A 27,647-nucleotide genomic window follows, 5' to 3' on the forward strand; every position below is an offset into this window, starting at 1 on the left:
AGACCCTAATGGGGCTGGTGGCCAGGGGCTGTGAGTAGCTGGCCTCCCACATGGGGGCAGATTGCTGTGGGGCTGAAGGTTGCCCAGACTCTGGGCAAAGGGCTCAGAGCTGGTGCCAAGTCTGTTGCAGCACCGCAAAGTGAGCCCTGCTCAAGACCCAGCTCTGTTAGCGGAGGCTGCTGCAGGCTCATGGGCCTGTATATGGCCCAGGCCCTGCGGGGGGGGGGGGGGGGGGCCTGGAGCTTGCACAGCCTGGGGCTCCCCTCAGGTCTGGGGGCGGGGAGAGCAACTCCTGGCCCCCAGCCATGCGGTGGGTGCTGGGCTCGAGCCCACCCTGCGCAGCGCAAGCTCTGGGTCTTCGGGGGCGGCCCGGCCGCGCTGGGGGCGGGGAGGGGGGATGGAGCCGGCCCCGCACAGCGCATCGTCCCTGCGCCGGGCGGGGGCCACCTCCCCTGCGGGAGCCGCAGCTGCTGAGCGCCGGGCGGGGGCGGTCGGTTCCCAGATCGCTCCAGCGCAGCCTGGTGCCGGCCGCTGCCTGCTGCTGGGAGCCGGCCGGGGAGGGGCGGTGGCCCCAGCCATGAAATCGCGGAGGGACCGGCTGAAAATCCCGTCCCTGACCTTGGAGTGAGTCCGGGGCCGGGCGGGGGACGCGCGGGGTGCGGGGGGGCTGCGCTGCGCTGCTGGGGGGCTGCGCGGTCCGACGGGTCCCCGGGCTGCGCCCTGCGCTGCGGGACCGTCTGCAGCCGCGGTCCCAGCCGGGAGAGCGCAGGGTCTGGGGCGCGTTTCCCTACCGCTGGGGTCTGGCTAGAGCCCGGGAGGGGGTGGGGGGTACACGGTCCGGTGCCCCTCGCCCCAGACCCCCAGCCGCGCCCGCTGCCATCCAGCCCTGGTGCCCCCTCCCCCCGCTATGCCGGTGCCCCTCACTCCCAGCCCGCAGCCCCCTCCTCCCCCCTCCCAGCTCTGCCCGTGCCCCTCACTCCCAACCCGCAGCCCCCTCCTTCCCTAGCCCTGGGCTCCCCACCCTGCTCTGCTAGTTCCCCTCAATCCAAACCTGCTGCTCCCTCCTTCCCTGGCCTCCTCTCCACCTCCCACTCTGCCCGGGCCCCTCACTCCCAACCCGCAGCCCCCTCCTTCCCCAGCCCTGACACCCCCCTCCCAGCTCTGCCTGTGCCCCTCACTCCTGACCCAGAGCCCCCTCCTTCCCCAGCCCTGGGCTCCCCCCCACCAGTTTTGCCAGTGCCTCTCACTCCAGACCTGCCACAGCTCCCTGCCAGTCCAGCCCCAGGCTCCCCATCTGCTCTGCCCAGGCCCCTTGATCCCTGCCCGCAATTCCCTGCAATTCCAGTTTTGGACTCATTGCACATAAACGGTTGTGCAGGTGCTTCTCGCCCCTCCTGATAGTCCAGCCCTGCCCCATCTCCGAGGGGCCTCTTAGTCCTGACCCTCAAGACGCCCCACAGGAAGTCCCACTGGAGAGTCTGTGCAACCTGGAGTGTGGCCTTGAGTGGCTGCTGGCCAGCACCAGGGTGCATGAGGCGCTGGAGGGGGCGGCATTTGAATTCACACTGGTCTGGTGCATCTTGCTTTACAGTTTGTCTCCAAGTAGCCAGAGCCCGACCCTGCTGAGCCCTTGCAGTCCTTGCAGCCCCTGCAGCCCGTTACTAACCCTGCATCCCTGGAGGTAAGACCCTGCGGTCCCCTAGCACCACCCAGCACAGCTGGGGCCGGGACAGAGCTGAAAGGGAGCAGCCCTGGGTGCGCCCTGGGGCATGCAGCAGGCTGTAAACCTTCTGGCTGCTGTTCAGAGTGGGAGCCCTTCGCACAGGGCAGCAGGGCACAGATCAGTAACTGTAGTGCCCTCCTGGGCAGGGCAGGCAAAGGAGGTTCCTGCTGCAGCGCTGAATGCACCTGGCATGGCTGAGTGCCGCCATGGGCTGTGTTCTGCCATGCAGCATCCCTTGTACCTTTGGGGGGGGGGTGTTCCAGCCATGCCAGGACAGCCGGGGAGCGCGCCCACCCTTCCGCTGCACCTGGAACCTTCTGCCTGAGGCTGCTCATGAATGGCCCCAGGGGCGGGGGGGTGAGTCAAGGGGGTCCAGCCAAGGGGCCCACTGTGTTATAGCCGGGATCACCTGGGTCAGTGCGGGGCCCAGCCTCCTGCTGCACCCCATTGTCACTGCGCAGTTAACCTGTCCTCTCCCCTCAAACAGCTGGACGGGGCAGGGGCAGTGAGGGGTGATGGGGAGCCTGCAGCTGGAGCTGTGATCCAGTGTTGGCTTGTGCTCCCCCTGCTGGATGACGTGTGGAGCTGCAGGGCTCTGCTAGCAGGCCTGTCGGGATGGGCACTGCAGGGCTCAGATGCGAGGGGCCTTGCAGCAGTGGTGGTAGGAGACCTTGTTTCTCTTGCTATGAAATGGGGCCAGTGCCTGAGCGCCAGCGCCTTTAACCCCAAGCAGGCAGCCTCCCGGCCCAGTCTGTGCATCTCTGACATGGGGGACAGCCTGCCCCACTGCCTTCTCCATCCATTCCTGCTTGTCAGCAACTCCCCAGCTCTGAGCACTCCTGTCTCTGACCCCACTGGCCCAACTCTGCGAGTCAGTCTGGGGGTCCTGCATGGCCTGGGCTCTGCTCCTGGCTGTGCAGGTCGGGTCTCTTCAGGCTAGGGGGGCATCTCTGTGGGGGGACTGGCTCTCGGCTGTGTGGTTCGGGCCAGGCCAGGGGACATCTCTATGGGGGGACTGGCTCTCAGCTGTGTGGTTGAGGCCAGGCCGGGGGGCATCTCTGTGGGGGGACTGGCTCTCGGCTGTGTGGGTTGGGACAGGCTGGGGGGGCATCTCTGTGGGGGGACTGGCTCTCGGCTGTGTGGTTCGGGCCAGGCCAGGGGGCATCTCTATGGGGGGACTGGCTCTCAGCTGTGTGGTTGAGGCCAGGCCGGGGGGCATCTCTGTGGGGGGACTGGCTCTCGGCTGTGTGGTTCGGACCAGGCCAGGGGGCATCTCTATGGGGGGACTGGCTCTCAGCTGTGTGGTTGAGGCCAGGCTGGGGGGCATCTCTGTGGGGGGACTGGCTCTCGGCTGTGTGGTTCGGGCCAGGCCGGGGGGCATCTCTGTGGGGGGACTGGCTCTCAGCTGTGTGGTTGAGGCCAGGCCGGGGGGCATCTCTGTGGGGGGACTGGCTCTCAGCTGTGTGGGTTGGGACAGGCTGGGGGGGCATCTCTGTGGGGGGACTGGCTCTCGGCTGTGTGGGTTGGGACAGGCTAGGGGGCTTGGCTGTGCAGGTCTGTCTAGGAGGGGCCGGCCCTGTGGGTCAGACTGGGGTTCCCCGCTCTCGACTGTGTGGATTGGATTGGGCTGGGCGGGGAGGCAGCTGTGTGCATCAGGCTGGCGCGGTCTCTGCATTATGGGCTAATAGTTCACCTTCTCCTCTTGTCTCTGATTCCAACAGGGAGAGCCTGTTAATGGGGCAATGGGAAGGGTTTTGTCTGACAGATTAATTCCCACTCGGCCCCTGCTCCATCTGAAATGGGCATTAATGCTGGACTGCAGCTGGAGAGCCAGGCTGTGCCTGCCCCCCACACGCAGTGGATGTGAGCTGGAGAGAGACCAGCTGGACTGAGAGCAGTTGGACCCCGGCTGCCGTTAGCCGGACAGGCGCGCATGTAACAGCAGGGAACTGTACCCTCTGGGTGTCTCTGTAACTGCCCCGGCTCCCTAGGGTGCTGCTCCCAAAGCCTGCTCAGCAGCAGAGGGGGTGAGGGCATTTCCGGTGGCAGGGGCTTGGGGAGAAGGGTGTGGGAAGAGGCTGGGCAGCTCCTTTTCGTGCCAATGTGCCTGTTTGCATCAGTTCCCTGGGCACCGATGGGTGGCAGGACTCAGCCTTGTGTGGAGAGGGTGGAACGTGACCTGGGTATTGCAGCGTCATGGCAGCAGGGACGATGCACCAAGGACTTGGGCTGTTTCCCAGCCATTCGCTTTCTCTGGCTCAGCGGGAGGACACTGGCAATGCTCAGTAGGTGCCCCATGGATCCCAGTGGTTTTCAGGTACTCCGGGGACCCGCTGCACCCAGGCCAAGCGCTGGTGGCTGACCCGGTGGAGTCATGCTCACTCCCAGGCTGCAGGGAGCATTTTCTGGAGCCGAGTTCCCTTCCCAGTAGCCGTGTGCCCCCCGGGAAGGCTGGGGGTTCGCGCTGTCTGGCAGCAGCTCCATCAGTCTGACCTGGCAGGGGCTCCGTGGGAGTTGGGAACATGTCGGCCCCACCCCCCCGCCAGCTCACAGCCCCCCAGGGAGGGGCTAGGGTCACCAATTTTCTAATTGCACAAAACCGAACACCCTAGCCCTGCCCCTTGCCCTGCCATGCCCACTACATTCCCCCTCCCTTGCTGGCTCGCTCTCCCCCACTCACCTTCACTGGGCTGGGGTTGCGGTGCGGGAGGGGGTGCGGGCTCCGGCTGGGGGTGCCAGCTCTGGGGTGGGGCTGGGGATGAGGAATTTGGGGTGTGGGAGGGGGCTCTGGGCCGGGGCATTGGCTTGGGGTGCGGGAGGGGGTGAGGGCTCTGGGCTGGGGGTGTGTTCTCTGGAGTGAGGCCGGGGATGAAGGGCTTGGGGTGCAGGAGGGGGCTCCAGGCTGGGGGATGGGGATGAGGAATTCGGAGTGCGGGACGGGGCTGCGGGTTGAGGCATCCTCTCCTCTGAAGGCAGCAGCCCCCGCTGGTTTGCGTGTGGGAAGCCATGTATTCAGGTTTCTCCAGGCAGGGCACACAGCTCTGTGTGTGCAGGGCGCAGGTTTCTGAGTCCATCTGAACCAGCATCATGGAAAAACAAGGGTTGCTTAGCAGTGCTCCCCTGCAGCAAATCTGTGGGCCTGGGGAGAAAGGGCTGCGTATGTGCGTTCGCACCTCTAGCCCGGAACTGTAGTTAGTTCATTCTGGGCACTTGGGAGGGATTTCAGCCCAGGAGCCAGCCGAGAGCTTTGTCTTGGGAGGCAGGGCCTGGCCCCAGTGTGTACCCGGGATCCATGAACTGTGGAGGCAGAGCTTGGTGCTGAACTGAAAGCCCAGAGAGTGGACGGTACTTATGGGCCCTGTTCCACGGAGGTATATTCCCCCAGTCGTTCATGCCGGGTCACTGCTGAGCTGAGTGACATGAATTCAAGAGCAGCAGAGCAGAATGAGCACGTTTCAACCCTGCCTCGGCCAGGCAACGTTAGGTGCAGTGTGTCTTGCAGTCGTAGTGAGGGAGCAGGATGAAGCCAGGGTCAGAGAGAGCTTCCTCAAGAGCTGCCTCAACTGACCCGGGCAATGCAGTTTGAGTTCTGTTACTTTCCTAAATCCCAGGATGTGCTCCAAATCCAGCACCCCGTAATGTTGGCGTGGCCGCTCAGGCAAACCTGAGGCTGAGCCTCTGGCCATGGGCTGCCCTGCCCTATGGACCCTGTTCTCTGGGATTCAAAGATCTCTGGTTTCAGGTTGGCCAAAAAGGGCAGAGAAGCAGGGAATGGCCAGGAGCAGGAAGGGAACCCCTCAGCACAGGGAGTCTGCAGGCTCAGGGCCTGAGCGGCTGCGTTTTTCTTTTGCAGTCTCATAAAGAGGCACTTTCCTGACTGAGCATCAGGCTGGGAATGAGAAGGGCAGCTTCCAGGGCAGTCTGAAGATCCGTGTTTCTCATGAGGTCAGATCTGGTGGCAGCAGAGACAAGGGTCTCAAAACCTTACAGCTGCAGTGGGTACTTGCTTACAGCTAACAGGAACACTTTGTGCATGTGCGTGTGCATGCTCTGCTCTGTGTGCATGTGCGTGTGCACGCTCTGCTCTTTGTGCACGTGTGACTTTATTCTGTGCATCCTGTTGTACACGCTCTATCCCAAAGTGCTTTGCTGAACTGATGCGTTTACTGAGTGTAACTAAGGACAATTGGGGAAGGAGAGAGGTTTGGGGCAGGGCAAGGGAGAATGGGGCTGTGTTCAGCTGAGATCTGCTGGGGAACAGAGACGTAGGGAGGCTGATCCAGATGGAGCCTGCTCCTGCCCCAGTCATGATGATTGTTGAGTGAACAGAGTGATGGAGGAGGGGCATGGAGAGACACAAGGTCTAGAAGGTGTTGCTGTGGTGGTGAGGTGGGTAGGACCCTGGACCCTACGCGCGCAAGAGTCTGGGGTGTTGGCTCAGGGCAGGCCTTAGTGATTGGCTGGTCTGCACCAGGAGGCTGCATGTATGTATCTGTTACACTTGGTGTTATCGTTTTCCAGACAAACCTGTTGTGATCCCCAAATCTGGATTCTCTGAGATCAGCCCAAGGGCCTGGTTCACTGCCTTGGCATTAGTGGTGCAGGATCAGGGCTCTGACGCCCCTTCCAAAAGGCATCTCTCCTACATCACAGGGTGCAGATACCTGGTGCCAGTGGCACTAACCTGCTAAGCGGGTCTGAGTGACACAACACATGTCATGTCACAAGGGCATCAGCAGAAAGGCTCATGCTCCTTCTCACCTGGATGTTTGCCTAGGAACCCTTTGACTCTTTCTTCTCGTGCTAATTAGATTTGAGTGCATATTGAGCACAGTCAATTCACTGTGTGTGTGTGTGTATGTATTTGTGCTTGTGTATGCCATGACTGTGTGTGTGTGTGGCTGTGTGCCAACCAGCCCAGCATATGCTGTCGATAAACCAGAGGCTAGAGACCTTTTGGTTGAGTGCATTTTTACATGAGCAGAGATGGGGAATCCATGGTGCTTTGCTCTCTCGTGGTCCAGCAGAGGGAGTTCTGCTGGCTTGCACCATCCAGCATCTTGCCATTTTCCTCCTTGAGGAGTCTCCCAACATGTAAATCCAACCCCCCACTGTGGGACTGACACTTCTCGTGGGAAGAACAGGTCTGGGAGTGCAGAGAGCCCTCAGAACATCCTAAGAAAGCAAAATTCTAAACCTTTTCCAAGCTGAACCCAGGAGAGATCCTGGGGTGCTGGTGGCTGTTCGACTGGCTGTGAGTTTCTAAGTGGTTTGTGTTTCTGCATCAGTAAGTTGGCAGTAGGGGCACCAAGGTCTGAAGGGATGAGCTGCCATTTTACAGAGAAGGAATTCAGTGAGGTAACTGTACAGAAACAGTCAAACTAAGAATCACCTCTTCTCTGCTGAGCTTAATTGTCCTGCTAGAGTTTGATGCCAACCTCTGATTCTGCTTCATTATGGCACAGAATTATGCATGTTCTTTCTCCGGTAGTTATTGTTCTTTCCACAGGGGAAAAGATGCTAAACCAAACCACAGTGGGGAGATGCTGCAGTGCCACAAAGCTTATTCCAGATGTCTGCCTTCAACTTATTTCCAGTTTCAGAATGCACTGCAGGGAGATGGGGACTCAGGGGGGAGGGATTGCTCAGTGGTTTGAGCATTGGCCTGCTAAACCCAGGGTTGTGAGTTCAATCCTTGAGGGGGCCACTTAGGGATCTGGGGCACAATCAGTACTTGGTCCTGCTAGTGAAGGCAGGGGGCTGGACTTGATGACCCTTCGGGGTCCCTTCCAGCTCTAGGAGATGGGTATATCTCCACTATAACTCAAATTGGCTAGTCTGACCTCCCACATGTTGGAGCCTGGAACCCCCCCAGGCACTCCTAGAATAGACCCCTAACCCCTGGCTGAGTTCCTGAAGTCCTCAGAGCATGGTTTAAGGACTTCAGGTTATGGAGAAGTCACCATTTACACTAGTTCAAACCTGCAAGTGACCCATGCCTCATGCTGCAGAAGAAGGTGAAAAGTGTTGCTTTTTTGAGTGAAACTTCTATTAGAATAGAATCCTGTGGGTGGAGGTGCTTATTTTTCAGGGTTTTGTTGCTGATGTTTAGTTCTTAGGCCTGTTTGGTTTAATTCTTATACAAGTAGGATTATGGGACCAAATTCTCTTCAATCAGTGAGGTTGCACCTGTTTACCCAGGCCTAGGTAATGTGCAAGCAAGAGAGTAGTTCCAGAGTGATTCTTCAGTGGTTCAGGCAGAGAGAACTCCCTTTAAAGTCTCTGCCTTGCTCTACACCACAGAGTTAGGTAGATGCAAGTTAGCTTATGTCGACCTAACTCTGTAAATGACTACACCAAAATTTCTCTCCCACTAACGAAACTCGCCTGCTACATTGACTTATGAACTCCACCTCCATGAGAGATGTAGAGTCAATGTCGATGTAGTTAGGGCAACACAGTGAGAATGTAGACACTGCGTTGCTTACATCCACTATCGCTGGCTTTCAGAAGCCATCCCACAATGCCCCACACTGACTGTCCAATTGGTACAAGTGCTCCTGGTGAGGACACGCACCACCGATGCAAGGAGCAAAGTGTAAACTCACACAAGTAATGTAATCACTTCTGCAGCTGTATGCCGACATCAGTTAGGACAATTTAATTTAAGATTCAAACCATGTTGGAAGCTCTCTAGAGAACCTCTGACACTTAACTGCTCTTGTTCATGCTTTCCAGATACTTGCCCTGTTTGCTGCAGTGTTTGGTTTGACAGTTGACATTTAAAAGGCTATAGACTGTGCTTTTCAGGCAGCTGTTGTATATTCTCTGAAAAGGTGGTAACAAGCAATTTACACTTGGGATCACTTAGCACCTACCCTACTAATCAAGCCAGGAGATGAATTAAAACACGGGGTGGGGCATTATCTCTCTGTTTTTCCTTTCCCTGTTGCAGGCTTTCCAACCTTACAGAGATCTCACTTGATTAATATAAATGCATGAGAGAATTCTCCAACTAGGATGACCAGACAGCAAGTGTGAAAAATTGGGATGGGGGTGGGGGGGTAATAGGAGCCTATATAAGAAAAAGCCCCAAATATCAGGACTGTCCCTATAAAATCAGGACATCTGGTCACCCTATCTCCAACACAAGTATGAGATACTGTGCCCAGAAGTGGCTGTACAAGGCAGGGTGAGTAAGGGAGGTCTCTGATAAGTGACCTTGCCAGCCAGTCAGCAACCAGTTTAATCATAAATACAGCAAGAGTCATCCAAACTGCACTTTGCAGGATATGAATGGCTGAGGCATGGAATCTGGTCTCTCAGGCCGTGGGAAAGCAGCAAGCCTACAGATTTTCTTTGTTGACCAGCACTGTAGTAATCAGATTCATGGGTCTCAGGAAGGACATTTATTTTGCATACAAAAAGAAACTTTCTGGGCATGACAATAAAATTGCCACTTGCTTTCTGCATAAAGGTGGGGAAGTGTTTAGCAAGGGCCTGGGCTGCTGAAGTGCAGGCTCTAGACATGTCTACGCTAGGGAAATTCTGTGAAGATTGCTAAAGCCAACTCAGTGCCACAGCTGCCTGGGAGACCAGTGTGGATGGCTCTGTGCAGGGTTAGATCATCATAGAATATCAGGGTTGGAAGGGACCTCAGGAGGTCATCTAGTCCAACCCCCAGGCAGATTTTTGCCCCAGATCCCTAAATGGCCCCCTCAAGGATTGAGCTCATAGTTCTGGGTTTAACAGGCTAATGCTCAAACCACTGTGCTATGCCTCCCCCTTAAAACTCTAGCTGGTTATGTAAAATCTTCTGAGGGACATGAAATTTCCCCAGTATAGATAAGGCTTTGGAGCCATGTTTGCACAGTGCGGGAGGACTCCCACCTCTAGGTGCAATTTAATTTGCTCTTCTAGTTACCTTATTGCAGGGGAAAGAGTGGTGGTTGGAAATTTACTTTGAAGGTTTTGTCCTCCTTGAATCCAGCCCTTGGGCAACATACATGAAAAAAGGCAACTGAAGGCCATAAGAACGGCCATGCTGGGTCAGCCCAAAGGTCCATCTAGCCCAGCATCCTGTCTTCTGACAGTGGCCAGAGCCAGGTGCCCCAGAAGGAATGAACAGAACAGAGAATCATCAAGTGATCCATCCCCTGTGGCCATTCCCAGCTTCCAGCAAACAGAGGTTAGGGGCATGGTTTTGGATCTCCCAGCTGGAGGCCACTGGGGCTGGTCAGATCATTATGTGCTAATTGTTCCCTCCCTCAAACTCACTGACATGTTCACTAATAAAAACCCTCCGATGCTTCCCCAGCGTGGCTGCTGAAAACCCATTGCTGGCTCTCAGGAACATGTCAATGCAGATGCTCCTTTCTGCATTAGCGCTCTAACTGCGGCACCAAGAAGAGTGTGATGGAGGAAGTTGTCATGGTGATGCAGTGTTTCCAGCATAAAGGGTCTTGCTGGAAGCACAATGACGACTGGATTGGGGGAGGTGGCTTGCTTTACATAGGCACAATGTGGCTGAGCTCTGGGTGTCTTGGTAGTCCTCAGAACTCCCTTGCTTTAACGACTGTGTGTCTTATTGTTTGTGTTAATTAGGCTGCACCCATACTGCCTTTTGCTGTGATCTTGTCAGCTCTCAAATGAAGCAGGGCTGGGCCTTGCAAGTACCTGCATGGAACTCTCCAAAGCACCCAGGTTCAAGCATGTGTTTCCCTTTCCTGCAGTCACGAACAGATGCTCGAACATGCAAAATACTGTTGGGGGTGCTGATTTGGGGATAAGATGTAAACTGAGATCTTGACCACTTGTAGTCATTAAAGATTTAGGGGCACTCTTGGTAACTGTAGTGTCCTGGCTAAATTCCAGCATTAGTAATTGCTTCCTGCCTCCCTAAATCCCCTGTGTCGTTTTCCTTGGCTGTGGTATTTGTCTTCATTTCCTGCCCTGAAAAGTTATGTAGTGTTGCTCTGTGTTGTTAAACGCGTGATGTGTCCTGCTCAGCAGGAAACTGCTGGTCAGTCCAGGGCGAAGTGATCCCTATAGACCCTGACCCGGCAGTGAGGTTGGCACGGATGGATTCCTGGGCATGCTCAGTACCATTGGGGCCAAGGACAAGCAATGGGGTCCGTCCATGTGGTCAAGCCTGTCAGGAGAAATTTGAGGCCCAGGTGCATCGTGTTCGCCGAGGCCTCACCACCTTCAATTTCACCCCAGTCAGATGTTTTGGGGACACTCCTGAGTGTAGGGCCCCAATACAGTTGTTCCCCTTTGTCCCCGTTTCTTCAGCACTGCATGTGGGTCGCACTGCAGAGTCAAGTCCATGGTTTGTAAATGCACTGGGAGATCCGTCTGGCTGAAAAGCATCGGACACTCTTCGTTGTGTGTGATTTCTCATTAATGTAGCTATACGAAGGCTGAGATTGGGTCCAGGTTTCTCTTTTAATTTCGATTTCTAGGCACTAAACTCCTGGTTGGGTAGGAGCTAAACTGTACCAAAGGAAGAGATGGGAGGCTCCCCGCGTTACTTGTAAAAAGGGAAGGGGTTGAACAGACAAGCCTCGTAACTGGAGAGCCAGACTCGCTTGGCACTAAGCTTCACCACCACAGGGAGCTCTGCCAGTAGGGCTGAGTTTGGCTTGTTGCAGGGGATTGTGGTTCAAGGGTGAAATGCAGCAAGAGCAGTGGAAGTTCACAGCTTTCTGGAGGCCTTGTCTAAACACGAAAGCGGTACCCCGTTAACTGTGCCAGTGCCGGTAGAGCAGAACAGCTCCCCAGGGCAGATAGTGTATTCCCTCTATGCTAGTATACTGGTAGAACTGCATCCACACGAGGATTGCACCAGTATCACTGTTCCAATAGAAACTCACACCCCTAGCCACGTAGTGAGAGACTGGTACAAATGCTGTGTGTAGACCAAGCCTAAGAAAAGAACATGCAAAATCTGTAACGTGCTGTCTGGAGCTCTTCTGCCAATGAAGGAAGAAGCTAGGCAGATTTAAAAATACATTTCTGCAACTTTAAGACACTCCACACTATGTGACCACAGAGTGGAAAAGCCTCCTGCTCTTGCCTAACCCAATTCCCTCGCTGTGGCGGGGATTGCTTTCCTGTGGCTCTGGGGTTCTGTTCCTGCTGCGACCCATTTGCTTAACACCTTAAAGGAGGCTTTTCATCCCTAGCAAGCCCAAAGTAAGAGAACATTTACACAAACAGCAGTTTAACTTTCTTGTAACATTCGGTCTCCTCCTCCTAGCTTAGTGCCGAAGATCCTTCATTTGGCCCAGATGGGACGGCTTCTCTTGTGGGAGTGCTGCTGCACTGGGTATTACATCAGACGGTCGCGGTGGAGACAACTGGGATGTCACAGATTCAGTGCGGGGGAGGAAGGGGAGCTCAGGGGGGCAGGACGGGGGGAGGAAGGGGAGCTCGGGGGGGCAGGATGGGGGGAGGAAGGGGAGCTTGGGAAGGGGCTCAGTGTGTGTGTGGAGCTTGGGGGTAGGCTCAGACTGGAAGGTGGGGTGTTGTGGGAGGAAGGCTCAGTGGGGGCAGGCCCGGAGGCAGATGTGGGGGGCTCAGTGGGGGGGGGACTTGGAGGCACAGCGATCTCAGTTATGGTCTTGGGGGCAGGCTCCAATTGGGGTGGGGGGCAGAGGTCCTGGGAGGGAGGAAGGGGGCCTCCAGGGGGGCTCAGAAGGGAACAGAGGTCCTGGGGGGGACAAAGGGGGGCTCCAGGGGGGCTCAGAAGGGGGCAGAGGACCGGGGGGGGAGGAAGGGGGGCCCAGAGGGGAAAGGGAGGCTCGGAGCTCAGAGACGGGTAGAGGTCCCGGGAGGGGGGAGGAAGGAGGGCTCCAGGGGGCTGGCTGGGCGCGGAGGGGAGCAGAGGTCCTGGGGGGCGGAGGAGGGGAGCTGGGATCCCGAGAGGGAGGTGGGCTCCAGGGGGCTGGCCAGGCACGGGGCGGGCAGAGGGCACGGGGTGGGAAGGAGGGGGGCTTGGAGCTCAGAGGGGGCAGAGGTCCGGGCGGGGAGCTCTGGGGAGGGCAGGATGGGGGGGCAGGCCGGGCACGGGGGGGCAGAGGGCCGGGGGGGGCAGGACGGGAGGGCAGAGGTGCGGGGGAGGAGGAAAGGGAGCTCCGGGGGGCAGAGGTGTGTGTGGGGGGGCAGGACGGGAGGGCAGAGATGCGGGATGGGGACGAAGGGGAGCTCCGGGGGGCAGAGGTGAGGGAGGGGGGGCAGGATGGGAAGGCAGAGGTGTGGGGGGGGAGAAGGGGAGCTCCGGGGGGCAGGAGGGGGGGGCAGGACAGGAGGGCAGAGATGCGGGAGGGGGAGGAAGGGGAGCTCTGGGGGGCAGAGGTGAGGGGGGGCAGGACGGGAGGGCAGAGGTGCGGGGGGGGGAAGAAGGGGAGCTCCGGGGGACAGGAGGGGGGGCAGGACAGGAGGGCAGAGGTGCGGGGGAGGAAGGGGAGCTCAGGGGGGGCAGGACGGGGGGAGGAAGGGGAGCCCCAGGGGGGCAGGACGGGGGGCAGAGGTGCGGGGGGGAGGAAGGGGAGCTACGGGGGGCAGAGGTGCGGGGGGAGGAAGGGGAGCTGGGGGGGCAGAGGTGCGGGGGGGAGGAAGGGGAGCTGGGGGGGCAGGACGGAGGGCAGAGGTGCGGGGGGGAGGAAGGGGAGCTCCGGGGGGCAGAGGTGCGGGGGGGAGGAAGGGGAGCTCCGGGGGGCAGGAGGGGGGGCAGAGGTGCGGGGGGGAGGAAGGGGAGCTCGGGGGGGCGGGAGGGGGGGAGGAAGGGGGGGCAGAGGTGCGGGAGGAGGAAGGGGAGCTCGGGAGGGCAGGAGGGGGGGCAGAGGTGCGGGGGGAGGAAGGGGAGCTGGGGGGGCAGGACGGGGGGCAGGGGTGCGGGGGGGAGGAAGGGGAGCTACGGGGGCAGAGGTGCGGGGGGGAGGAAGGGGAGCTGGGGGGGCAGGACGGGGGGCAGGGGTGCGGGGGGGAGGAAGGGGAGCTACGGGGCAGAGGTGCGGGGGGGAGGAAGGGGAGCTCGGGAGGGCAGGAGGGGGGCAGAGGTGCGGGGGGAGGAAGGGGAGCTGGGGGGGCAGGACGGGGGGCAGAGGTGCGGGGGGGAGGAAGGGGAGCTCGGGAGGGCAGGAGGGGGGCAGAGGTGCGGGGGGAGGAAGGGGAGCTGGGGGGGCAGGACGGGGGGCAGAGGTGCGGGGGGGAGGAAGGGGAGCTACGGGGGGCAGAGGTGCGGGGGGGAGGAAGGGGAGCTCGGGAGGGCAGGAGGGGGGGCAGAGGTGCAGGGGGAGGAAGGGGAGCTGGGGGGCAGGACGGGGGCAGAGGTGCGGGGGGGAGCTCCGGGGGGCAGGAGGGGGGGCAGAGGTGCGGGGGGGAGGAAGGGGAGCTCGGGAGGGCAGGAGGGGGGGCAGAGGTGCGGGGGGAGGAAGGGGAGCTGGGGGGGCAGGACGGGGGGCAGAGGTGCGGGGGGGAGGAAGGGGAGCTACGGGGGGCAGAGGTGCGGGGGGGAGGAAGGGGAGCTCGGGAGGGCAGGACGGGGGGAGGAAGGGGAGCTGGGGGGCAGGACGGGGGGCAGAGGTGCGGGGGGGAGGAAGGGGAGCTACGGGGGGCAGAGGTGCGGGGGGGAGCTCCGGGGGGCAGGAGGGGGGGCAGAGGTGCGGGGGGGAGGAAGGGGAGCTCGGGAGGGCAGGAGGGGGGGCAGAGGTGCGGGGGGAGGAAGGGGAGCTCCGGGGGGCGGGGGGGGCCGGCCTGGCGCGGAGGGGAGGCCCCTGGCGGGGGCGGGCCGGGCCGGGCTGTGAGGCGGCAGGGCCCAGCCCCGGGGCGGGCCTCGCTGCGCCGCGCTCGGAGGCTGCTGGGCCCGCTGCTCCGCGCCGCGGTTTGGTGCCGGCTGGGCCCGGCGGGGATGTCGGACCCGAGCTACTGGGGTGCGGCGCCGCCCGGCTACCGGGGCCAGCGGGGCCAGGGCGACCTGCTGCAGCGCTCCAAGAGGTGCGGGGGGGGCTGCGTGCGGTGGGGGGGCAGTGCTAGGGGTTGGGGGGCTGCATGCGGTGGGGGGGCAGTGCTAGGGGTTGGGGGGCTGCATGCGGTAGGGGGCAGTGCTAGGGGTTGGGGGGCCGCATGCGGTGAGGGGGCAGTGCTAGGTGCGCGGGGGCCGCATGCGGTGGGGGGGCAGTGCTAGGTGCGTGGGGGCTGCATGCGGTAGGGGGCAGTGCTAGGTGCGGGGGGGCCGCATGCGGTGAGGGGGCAATGCTAGGGGGAGTGGGAGGGTCAGTACTAGAGGAATGGGGGGCTGCATGCAGTCGGTTCGGATGGGGGGAAAGGGGGCTGCATGCAGTGCGGGAGGAGGGGGGAACTGCATGTAGTGGGGGAGCAGTGCTAGGTGCTGGGGGAGGAGAATGGGGGGGTGCTGCATGCAGTAGGGGGCGAGGTGTTATCACTGCAAGGTGTGAGCGGTGCTCACAAGCAGTGGCACAGGTTACATGCAGCATTGGGGTTACATGAAGAGGGGGCCTCTAACCTGGGGGGTTACATGAATTGGGGGGGGGTGCTCTGTACACGATGGAGGCTACACATAGGTCCTGGAGCTGGGTGGGTCCCACCTGGTTTGAAGTAGTTTCTATCACATACAGGATTTACAGTTTGGCTCTCAGCCCCCCCACCATTAAAAACTGTTCCAGTGCTTTTGGGGCTACATGCAGTGAGGGGTCTCTGTATGCAGGGGGGTTACATGCAGTGGGGGGGATGTGTGATGGGTGTCTGTGACTCAGGATTTGGGGCCCCCAAGTCCTGCCACCCTGGGGAGAGGATGTTCCAGGTCTCCGTACTAAAGCTCTGCTCAGGCTGGGTTCCTCTCCTGCTTGGAGCTGCTGAGCTCTGGGCTGGAGGAGGTGGGGACGGGCCCAGAGCAGTGGAGGTAATTGCAGGGGGATTAAAGACACTTCAGGGTGCCCAGCTGTAGAGCCAGGGTGATAAGCAGGATGGAGCTCAGGCTAGGGAGTAGTGCTCTGGAGGGGGAGCCACCTCAGAGTCAGGCCAGTCCCCAGCTAAGGAGACAAGTAGGAGGATTCAGCAGTGGGGCGTTTGGTCTGTAAGATCTTTGGAGTTTCCCAGGCAAGACTGTTGCCATCCAGGTCCTGTGCACACTCCAGCTGGAGTGGTGCTAGCCACACCAGCATCTCTGTCCTTATCATCTAGAATAGATTTCAGTCCTTGGGACAGGAATTTCTGCCCAAATTAGGCTGGGTTTAAACCCAGCCATTAAAATAACCACTGTTAGCAAGGTTCCTGCCATGTGGATAGGGCCTTAGCAGTGCGCTGCTCAAGGCAAGTTAACGCTTAAAATGCTGCGTTGGCGCAGCAGCCGCGCTTTATTGAAGACGCTGTACGCCAACAGGAGAGAGCTCTCGCGTCAGCGTAGTTAGCCCACCTCCCTGCGAGGCGGTAGGTGTGCTGTGGGAGGAGAAGTTCTCCCGCTGACATAGCCTTGTCTACATGTGGGGTTAGGTCCGTATCACTGTGTCGCTGAGGGGTGTGGATTGTTCGCACCCCTGAGCGATACAGGTCTTTGGTGCAGACCAGATCTCAGTTTTGCAAGTATTACCCATGTTCCTGCTCTCTCCCCCAGCCAGCACCAGGCCAGAGCATTTCACCCCTCTCCCACCAAGCAGGTCTTGTTCCCAGACCAGGGGAGCTCTGTTTGCCCTGAGGAGCGACACTAAATGACTGGCTGCTGCTGGAATGGCCAGAGCTCATTTTTCCCAAAAACGTTAATCTTTTTTTGTTGTGTATTTTCTGATGGTCCCCGGCACTAGCCTGTGTGAGGGCTGAGTGGCTTCACCGTCTAGTTCGACAAGCTCAGAAAATTCAAAATAATCTGGACAAATTGGAGAAATGGTCTGAGGTAAACGGGATGAAGTTCAATAAAGACAAATGCAAAGTGCTCCACTTAGGAAGGAACAATCAGTTTCACACATACAGAATGGGAAGAGACTGTCTAGGAAGGAGTATGGCAGAAAGAGATCTAGGGGTCATAGTGGACCACAAGCTAAATATGAGTCAACAGTGTGATACTGTTGCAAAAAAAGCAAACGTGATTCTGGGATGCATTAACAGGTGTGTTGTAAACAAGACACGAGAAGTCATTCTTCTGCTCTACTCTGCACTGGTTAGGCCTCAACTGGAGTATTGTGTCCAGTTCTGGGCACCGCATTTCAAGAAAGATGTGGAGAAATTGGAGAGGGTCCAGAGTGGAGCAACAAGAATGACAAAAGGTCTTGAGAACATGACCTGTGAAGGAAGGCTGAAAGAATTGGGTTTATTTAGTTTGGAAAAGAGAAGACTGAGAGGGGACATGATAGCAGTTTTCAGGTATCTAAAAGTGTGTCATCAGGAGGAGGGAGAAAACTTGTTCACCTTAGCCTCTAAGGATAGAACAAGAAGCAATGGGCTTAAACTGCAGCAAGGGAGATTTAGGTTGGATATTAGGGAAAAGTTCCTAACTGTCAGGGTAGTTAAACACTGGAATAGATTGCCTAGGGAAGTTGTGGAATCTCCATCTCTGGAGATATTTAAGAGTAGGTTACATAAATGTCTATTTGGGATGGTCTAGACAGTATTTGGTCCTGCCATGAGGGCAGGGGACTGGAATCGATGACCTCTCGAGGTCCCTTCCAGTCCTAGAGTCTATGAATCTATGAATCTATAAAATGCTTCCCTAAAAACATGGAATTCAGATTTTATTTAAATTCAGAAGAGTGATTAATCTACTTTTTAAAATGTTTGCTCCCTAAAAAGGGCTCCTATTTATTATTAGTATTATCTTAGTGCCTACGAGCCTTAGTCAGGGGCCAGGACCTGTTGTACAAACCCAGAACAAAAAAACCCACAAACCTGCCCCAACAGTTGGAGCATAAACCAAGAGACAACATGTGGTTACAGATGGGAGTGCAAGGAAACAATGCGACAGTAGTGGTCAGGGCGACAGGCAGTGATTTTCGCATGGCAGCAGCCTAGCCATTGGCAAGTTGTTTGCAGCATCAGGGCAAAGGAGAGCTTTGAGAAGGGGTTTAAGGAGAACTGGGACGGGGCTTTGAGAATGTGTACAGGGTGTGAGGGGCAGCCTGGAGGAAAGCACAAAGGTGCATGTATGAAAATTTAACAAGTGAACAGTGGGGGCAACATTTTGATAGAGAGCGAGATTTGAAATCTCTGGTACCACATTTAATCCAGGAGTGAGCATCTTTGATATGTTTATACAATGTGGGCATTTGACTCACTTGCACACAGACTGAGATACAACTGTAAAACTGTCCGTTCCAGGGCCCAGTCCTGCAAACCACAGCTTTAAAGATTTTGTCTCTTTGACCCACATGTGTAAAACTTGATGAGTGCAAGTTTGGGGACAAAATGTCCCAATTAAATGATGTGGGGGGACGACAATTTCGGGATAAAGTGTCAACTTCAGTTGTATTGGTGGGTGTATGACTGGCACCGCTCTATCTTGTATAATAATAATTGTCCTCATGGAAGCACATCTGTGAAATGAATGTTCCGTGAAATGACTTTTAAAAAAAATACACATAATCAGAGTGATAATTTAAAAGTGTCATATGCATCCAGCTGAACCTAAGGAGGCCGTAATTCTCCCCAAGGGCTTGGGCAGTGCTCTTGTGGTTCATTGGTATTGCTAGACCCAGAGACACAATTATAGTGCAGTGTATTTTATAATCGCTAAGAAACGTACCGGGGTGTTTGGTACGATGAAGAGCCCTATAATGTATGAGGAATCCTAGTTTCCTGCCGCGTGGCTGTTGAAATGGCTGGTGCGGTGCTGGAACAGCTCAGCAGAGCAGGAGGGAGCAGCCTCTGAGTGATCTTCGTTTATCTTGATATTTTAACTGACCCTTTTTTCCTGCCTGGGTGTCAGAACTGCATGTTGGTGTGACGACAGCCCAGCACTCTGACATCAGCCTCTCTTACAGCAAAATCTTGCTATCACATCAGAACTCTAGTGTCGTGGGCAGGTGGCTTCAAGATGTTTAGTTGTGCCCGTTGTGTTAGGATGGGGTTCGATTGATTAAGGCCTCGGGACTTAGCAGAAAAAGCAGGCCCTGGTCTTGCAAGCACTTAAGCATGTGCTTTAGCTTTTGTTCAAGTAAGTTTCTAGCCCTCATGGTTGCAGAGAAAAGCTTGAAAATGTGACCAAAGTGTGACCTAAAGGCTCTCCCTCTGCCCCCCAGTTAGTGCAAAGAACCCGAAACACATTTGATTTTAGAATCTCATGAGTTTTAAGCCCACTCATGATTTTTGGGGGTTCTGCCTCATAACTTTTGGACAGTTGGAGTTGGTGATGCTGCTGCCTGCTCTGTGCTGTACTTCATTATATTCCAGTAGGAAGTTCTGAAATTCTTTGACCATGCAGACTGTTAAAAAGTAAAGAAGTCACCATGCGGAGGGAATTGTCTGAACGCACTGTTGAGTTACAACAATGTAGAGAGGAGTGTGTGATTGTGCTGGGACTAAGCACGTGCATCACAGCTGCTATCTGTAAATTGATCTGAGGTGAATGGCCCAGATAGCATACTTTTTCAGGCCTGGGTAAGCAAGCTAGCATCTTTCTAGTGAGCTACTACAGTTCATGCTAGAAGGCGGCTGACAGTTTCCCCGAATGGTGTAGACAGGGCCTGAGAAATCGGTTAACAGGGCCAGCTGAATTACACTGTCATCTTGAAGGCAATAGTTTAGTTGTGACTGACATCATTTTGCGATTGTTAGCCATTTAAACCCTGGTCTATACTAGCAACATTACCTGTTGCACCCTGATCTGATTGCCTGATGCCAGTTTCATTTTTAAAAAATGAGCTACTTGACATCGTGCTTTTAGTCCGGCCGTCTCAATGCTCTTCTCTTGGATGTTGCCATGTACCCATTTCAGAAGTAAGGACACTGAGGCACAGAGCGGGGAAGTGACTTGCCCAAGGTCTCACAGCAAGATTCGTGAATAGAACCCAGGAGTCCAGACTCAGCGCCTTGTCTCGTGGTTACAGTGTGAACTGTGGCCTGCCTAGTCACTGAGCCCCTGGTTTTTAAATGAAGGTGTAATTCTCCTGTGATATCAGACTGGACATATTGAAAATGTGCCCGGGTGACTCGTGTGGTTTGTATTATGTCCCATACGCCTGTGTGATGCCCAGAGAGGGAAGAGATTGGGCTCATCGGAGTGGGGGCGTTGCAGGGAAGCACCTGGGATTGCCTTGCAATCCTCATCCAGGAACAGTGTGCACTGTGCCTGCGGAGTCCGCAGTTGGGTCTTGTGCAGCAGATGCGGTTTCACTAACTTGAGTGGACTTGCTTGGCCCCTTGCGTGGCTTTTACTTGAACTAAAAATGTTTGAGTTGAAGTGAATGCTGGTGAAATGCGCCAGTTAAATCCTCCAATCAGAGTCAAACTGGGCAGCTGCAGTGCAAGCTTCACTCTCTGCCTCCTCCTGCCCTGGCAGGGCTCCGTGTTGGACCCAGCGCTCCAGACTGGGCCTGTTTTGAAGGTAGGACCAGCACGTCCCTCGGCCCGCACTGTTTCCTGCAGCCCCCATTGGCCTGGAGCGGCGAACCGCGGCCAGTGGGAGCTGCGATTGGCCAGACCTGCGGACACGGCAGGTAAACAAACCGGCTCGGCGTGCCAAGGGCTTTCCCTGATGGGCCACATGCCAAAGGTTGCCAATTCCTTGTCTAGACCATCCAGTCCTTTCCCACAAGCCACTAGACAGCAGCCAGCTGATAACAGCTGGTCACATTGTGACCAGGTTTTGATTTGAGCCCATGTCCAAGGCAAAGGGGCCTGTGACCCGTTCCTCTGAGCCACCCTGGCCTTGTGGTGCATTGGCAGGTGTTTTTTAACCAGATGCTTATTTCTTTAAACATTTAATGGAGAAATGTGACAGGCCCCATCTTAGGCCTGGCTCTGTAGGAAAGGAACAAGACACCTGAATGCATTGTGCACTGATGTTCTAGCTCTCAGACTCTGCTTCCTGTCTCACTTGCTGGGCAGCCTGGGGTGGGATTGCCTTGCTTATATTCATGAAATAAATCTAATACTGATGCTGTGGACATGGCCTGGGGCTGTGATAATGAGATAGGTCAGATGATGCAGTTCTCAACTTGCTGCGGTGTTTACTTCCTGTCTTCTGTAGCAGGTTTTCTTGTGCTCTCACAGGTTGTTGTGAGGGGCTTTTGGGTCACAGTTGCTGTAACAGTTTCCTTGTCTGTGAGAGTGTGCTTGACGTGTGATAGTTGCTGTGGTGCTGCTGGAAGGTGACTTTGGAAATGTGCCTCACTGAGGGTCACATTCTTCTGTAAATAACCTGATTTTTGCTGACAGCTGTTTTCCACTCCATTTTTGGCAAAACTTACAAATGTAGGATTAGAGCCAGGACATTGGGGGCTGGGTTGGTGCCCCTCACTCCTAACTTTAAGAGTGAGAAGCTGTTTTTGCACAAGGCTTGCTTGTTTTGGAGGAAGGGAGCCAGATGCAGCTGATGCATTGGGCAGGGTTAAAATGGCGCGAGATAGCTGTAGCACCGAGGGTGGAGTGCGCAGAAACAGGAAATATCATCAGAATCTGTCTGTATAGAGATTACTGGAACTAACCTAGCCAAAGATTTGTGTTCACTTTAAAAATAAACCTCCGGAGCGAGAGCATGCAGGGTGGTCGTGTCTCTACAAAAAATGATGCATTGTATTGCAAAAATCAGTGAGTTGCACCAAGCTCTTCAGGATTTACATGCTGCCGTTGTAAAGATTCTTTTGGGGAAGTCCTGTGGCCTGTGTAATACAGGATGTCTGACTAGAGGATCACAATGGTCCCTTCTGGCCCTGGGATCTATGAATCTGTGGAAGATAGCAGTGGCATTCTGCACATGTTCGCTGTCAGTCTTGATTTGCTGTGATTAACTATTTACCATTTCTCTGGAGCTGACATCTTGACATGAGTTAACGAGGTGATATGAGAGCTTGCTCGTTTATTAATCAAAATCACTGCAAAACATCCATTTGAATTTGTTTTGTTAAGACAAGCATGTTTATTATTCTTGGGGTATCTTATGTATGTCAGTCAATCTTCATCTCAGGGTATGTCTACATCTAAAATTTTGCAGCGCTGGTTGTTACAGCTGTATTAGTACAGCTGTATAGGGCCAGCGCTGCAGAGTGGCCACACTTACAGCAACCAGCGCTGCAAGTGGTGTTAGATGTGGCCACACTGCAGCGCTGTTGGGCGGCTTCAAGGGGGGTTCGGGGAACGCGAGAGCAAACCGGGAAAGGAGACCAGCTTCGCCGCGGTTTGCTCTCGCGTTCCCGGAACCACCCAGCAAACCGCAGGGAAGGAGACCTGCTTGCTCGGGGTTCGGGGAACGAGAGAGCAAACCGGGAAAGGAGAACAGCTTCGCCGCGGTTTGCTCTCGCGTTCCCCGAACTACCCTGCAAACCACAGGGAAGGAGACCTGCTTGCTCGGGGGTTCGGGAACGAGAGAGCAAACCGGGAAAGGAGACCAGCTTCGCCGCAGTTTGCTCTCGCGTTCCCCGAACCATCCTGCAAACCGCAGGGAAGGAGACCTGCTTGCTCGGGGGTTCCGGGAACGCGATAGCAAACCGGGGAAGGAAACCAGCTTCGCCGCGGTTTGCTCTCGCGTTCCCGGAACCACCCAGCAAACCGCAGGGAAGGAGACCTGCTTGCTCGGGGAACGAGAGAGCAAACCGGGGAAGGAGACCAGCTTGATTACCAGAGGCTTCCTCGGTGATGCTGGGATACCTGCTTATTCCACGGAGGTCAAGAAAAGCGCTGGTAAGTGTCTGTACTTGATTACCAGCGCTGGATCACCAGCGCTGGATCCTCTACACCCGAGACAAAACGGGAGTACGGCCAGCGCTGCAAACAGGGAGTTGCAGCGCTGGTGGTGCCCTGCAGATGTGTACACCTCCTAAGTTGCAGCGCTGTAACTCCCTCACCAGCGCTGCAACTTTCTGATGTAGACAAGCCCTCAGTGTAGCTACAAATTAGCGTTAGAAATTTGCTAACATGAAGTTACAGTAAAAGTGAACCCTCACCGGTCCATGGGTCAGTATTTCAAACACTTGGGGGGGCAGAGGGGAGGGGTTTGCTATTGTAGCTGCTATAACTTGTTTTTAAAAAATAAAGTCAAATACCGAAACAAACCCACTGGAGTGGGCCAGGAAAAAATGGTGGTGGAGGAAGATGGGAACTTCCGGAGCACCAGTCTAGTGCCCTGTGGCAATTCCTAGCTGCTTTGGAGGAAGGGCAATAAAACTTGTGGCATAGGGTTCCTCCAAGGCTTTTTCTTTACCCCTGTTAACTAGAGGTCAGCTTATGTCTTGCAGCAAGAGCTGTAGAGCCATTCCAAACGTCTTATTTTACCCACATTTACTGTTGTGACTCTGGATGTTCTCGTTATCCACACAAAGGTCCAGTCCTTTTCTTGCATTCTGCTGGGCTCCTGGCCTCCCAGAGCTCTGTGTGGGCTCTGGAAAATGCCTTTGCAGCCAGGGGAAACAACTGTCTTTCTAGGCCAGGCATTAATATGGGGAGCACTGGGGATATAGCTCCAGCGAGGTAGGTCCCAGAGAGACTGCAAGCCCAGTCATCACTGTGGCTGAGAAAAGGCTGCTGGTGCCTCACCCCTCGGTAGAGAGGGAAATGCTTAAAGACACATATCTAACACTTGAGTTAAAAGTATTTCTCTCCTTGCATCCCTCACGGCAGGTGCTGCAGCATTGGCTCTCTATGCTGCATTGTTCCATCAGCTGAGTAATTAAAATATGGCCTCTAAATAAACAACTTCTCTGATAGGAATGGCAGGCACCACAAGGTATTTGCAGGTGAGAAATGAAGAGAATGAAGTGCTAGTGAAAATGCAGGCAAAGGTGTGGGAAGTAGGAAAAGTGTGGTAGAGCCTGCGGAAGCTTCCTGCCCATCCTCCAGTGACTAATGAATATTATTCAGAAAACAATGAATGTGCATGGAAAAATGTTCACGCAGTGCCCTGTGGGTATGCTTTGTGTCTGCGTGAAACCACAGCAGGTGTTCCTCCTTGTCACGGAGTGTGGGGGAGTCCGGCCCTGCACCCCTCTTCCTGGGACTCACAGTGACTCTTAGCCAGCCAGTAAAACAGAAGGTTTATTGGACAACAGGAACACAGGTTACAGCAGAGCTTGCAGGCACAGTCAGGACCCCTCCACCGAGTCCTTCTGGGCTTTCAGGGTGCTTGGATCCTAGCTAGGATACCCGGAATTCTGCCCACACAGCCCCAAGCCCAAACTCAAACTGCTTCCCTCCTGCCACTCCCTTCCTTTGTCCCCTTCCCGGGCAAAGGTGTTGACCTTTCCCCTCCCTTACCTAGCTCAGGTTACAGACCCTGGCATCGTCCATCCCCTAAAGTCCTCCCCTGCTCACCCACTCCCCACACAGACAGTCCCTACTGCATCACACTCCTGCTGCGGGGGGGTGTTGGGGTCCCTGCATGGCAGGACAGACTAATGAAGACTAGGTGACTGGGTCGGCCACTGACCTTTGTTTAGTGTAGTTGGTAGCAGATGGAAACTTGGTGGTGCGCTGATGCAGCGAGAATACATACAGCAGTTATGGAGGGGCCGCATGGGGGTTGCTAAACATTAGCTGTCTGGAGTTAAAACATTGTATTGCCTTACTCCTGGTGTAAATAACTTCTCTGCATTCGTGATTAGACCCCACAGAGAGTCTTCCCAGGCTCCTTGGTTTTCTTTTCTCTCTTTGGAAGCTCTGAGCTAATGTGGGTACCTCATGATGGTAAATGGAGTTAATTATTTTTAGTGCTGATGCGAGGGTTTCTGTTCCCAGCTTTGAATGGAAATTCTGCACTGCCTTTCTACCGAGCAGTCTAGGGTAGCAGCAGTCCCAGAGACACAGCTTGACTTACGTTATTTAAATCTGGCTCTTGGGTGTATTCATGTTTTCATGGAAGATGTGTCCCTGGTCTGACATCTATGGAAATCTCCCCTAATTTTAGTTCGTGACGCTGTAGAGTGTGTTTTCCTGCTTCCGGTCTCCTCTGAGTGTTTGCTACTTTTTATTCATTGTTAAATAATAAATATTCAGTGTGTCCAGAAATATGGCAGGCAGTCTCACTAGCACGCAGACATGGGTCTGGCCCCCAGGCACATACTGACTGTTTAATGGGAGAGGAGAGGAGAGGAGATTGGAACAATTTATCAGTCAAGTCTATTTCATTATATGCTTCTCACATCAAGCATCTCTGTCGAGGCACTGAAGGGCAGCTTTTTATACTGGCCACCACAGGTCTGTGATGCAGCAAGGCATTGGAAGTTACTGATGCTGGAGGTGAAACTTGTTCTCCTGCGTGCAATAGAATATACTGGATTTTTAATAAATTTAATGCGGCTAGCCCCTGTTGTTGCTGAAAAGGGAAGTTATTTGTTACAGCAGATCCCAAAGAAGGAGACTGAGCTAGATCCTGCAAATGGATCCTCACAGGCCCAGCCCTCTTGCGGTGTCTGTTTTCCTGCTCTCAGTACTTGATACACTCAGATGTTCAGCCCACCACTGGTGGTGTCTCGTGTGCCCTTTTTCAGCAAAATGGAGGGAGGCCTGGAAGGAACCACTAATTATAACTGAATTTCAATTAAAAAAATGTACAGCTTATACACTGCAAGAAATGCTTAAGGTTATGGGAATGGCTTTATATTGCACTGTGTAGAATTTATATCACAACTTTAAAAAAAAATAGAATACATTGGTCGATTGTTAGTAGGCACAAGCAAGATGAGTGAGTAATTGTATCCGGAATCTTGAGATAATTGGTATTCAGACTCCAGCTGCTAAAATCATGTGAAATTAAAAATCTATATTTTTTAAACAAGTAAATTTCTAGCCCTTAGAGAAAACCATGAAAATGTGACCTCATGTATCCTAAACACTCAAGAACCTGACCTCAGACCTTACTTCCTCCTGTGCCGCAGACATTTCTGGCAATCCAGTTCCTCCCCTGGTTACGGTCAGTCACCAGTTGTGATACTTCCTCCCAGATGATACCAGTGTCTTCAGTATCCTCTGGCACTGTCTTCTGCTAGTTCTCCCCTGGCCTTCCTCCCTTTCTCTTTCCCCCCTCAGGCACCCAGTTCAAGGCTGGCTTAGCACGTCTCCCATCTTCCATGTGGGGTACATGTCTCGATGTCCTGAGCCATCTTTCTTTGATGATATTTCTAACACGTCTGGCTCTGGCAGCTCCCCGACTTCCATTTGTTGTTTTGTGTTTCCAGGAAATGTGTAGCGTCTTCCTTAGCCATCTGTGATGGGCCACCTCCAGTCTCTTCTTGTTAGCGCCTGCCCTCGGCCAGGTCTCTGCGCCGTGCAGTAGCGTGCTCAGCACAGTCGCATGGTATAATCTGACCTGTAGATTGGAGTGGACACCTCTGCTTGGCCAAGTGTTTTTCATCCTTCCAAAAGTGAGGTTTGCTCTTCCTGATCTCCGGCGCGTATCTTTATCCCAAATGTCATTGCACTCTACAGAGAGAGGGACTTGGACCTGTTTGTTTTCATTTCCATCCACTCTGTCAGGAATCAGGGTTGCAGCAGAACTAGTCTCTGGGCATCCTAACACACATTCCTGTAATAGGCTGCTGGACTTGGTCCACCACCCGAATGGTGGGAGGGTCAGCATACCAGCTCCTGAGCCAAGCAACAGCAGTTCGCCTGTGATGGCTCTTGTGCTTGCTAGTTCCCAGCCTTGCCCCTTCCTTGCTGCACTCTAGGTGACCTGGCTCTGACTGTTGTCTCTGATTCCTGACCTCTGTGTCCAGCTCTGACCCTCGTCTCTGAGTCTGGCTCTGACACTGGGTTCCTGTTCCTGGCTTCCGACTCCTACTCTAATCGTAGATTCCAAGGCCAGAAGAGACCACAGTGACCATCAAGTCTGACCTCCTGTATAACACAGGCCAGAGAAGCGCCCTGAAACAATTCCTAGAGCAGATCTAGGAACCACTAGGCCTGACCGCCCACACCCCTGTCTCTGACATGTTAACCTTTCCATCCGTTCTCCAGTTTTGTGCCTTCATAATCTTGGTTTTCTCTACATTTACTTTCAGTCCAATTTTTGCTCCTGTTCTACCTCTGATAGAAGGGCAGTCGTTCTGTTCCACGTTGTGCTTTGGAAAGCAGTATCGTTGGTAAAGTCAACTCATCTACACTAAACGATTTTACCCCTTCAACAATGCCTGTTGTTGTCTGCTTCATCACCCAGTCCATCGATAGTACAAGGCAAATTGTTGATAAGACACCCTTGTCTAAATCAAGTCACAGTATCGAAACACTCACCCAGGACTGTATCTGATCCTACTGCATATTTGCTTCCATCATATAAACTCCTTATTATGTTGATTGCTTGTCTGGTATCCCATGGCTTCTAGCAATATTTCATGGGACTCTCTATGGACACTATCAAACCCTTCCTTAAAGTTAATTAAGATGGGTTTGCCAAGCAATAGATTTTTTCAGTGATCTGTCGAAGAGCCAATATCCGTTCACAACATGATCTACCTGGACAGAACCCAGCCTGTTCTTCTTGTAGTATGGCAACCACTGTCATCTTTATTCTGTTCAGCTGATGGTAGCCAATACTTTGCCTGGCATTGATAGCCTTACAGTACCTCTCCTGTTCATGCCCTCAGTAAAATTTCCCCCTTTTTTGGCAATGCCACGATGATACCATCTTTCCAGTCTTGTGACACTTGTTCTTTCACCCATGTTTGGTTAGCTTTGTTAACTGCTTAGTCAGAACATCGCCTCCTGCCTTCAGTACCTCTGCTTAAATTCTGTCAGTCCTGGGAGCTTAGACCTGTTTGAGGACTTG

The 27,647-nt window shown here is 54.7% G+C and overlaps 1 protein-coding gene across 1 annotated transcript in view; it reads left to right on the top strand.

The window, feature by feature from the left end:
- The first annotated feature begins 517 nt into the window (after positions 1-517).
- Positions 518-27,647, top strand: part of MAST3 (microtubule associated serine/threonine kinase 3) — a 63,659-nt gene continuing 36,529 nt past the window's right edge. Inside the window, 2 exon segments of the mRNA XM_030540252.1 lie at positions 518-624; positions 1,592-1,681. Of these exon segments, the coding sequence (XP_030396112.1) occupies positions 578-624; positions 1,592-1,681 (137 nt within the window). The 5' untranslated portion in view covers positions 518-577.

Source organism: Gopherus evgoodei, chromosome 22, assembly GCF_007399415.2.
Source record: "Gopherus evgoodei ecotype Sinaloan lineage chromosome 22, rGopEvg1_v1.p, whole genome shotgun sequence".
Lineage (NCBI taxonomy): Eukaryota > Metazoa > Chordata > Testudines > Testudinidae > Gopherus > Gopherus evgoodei.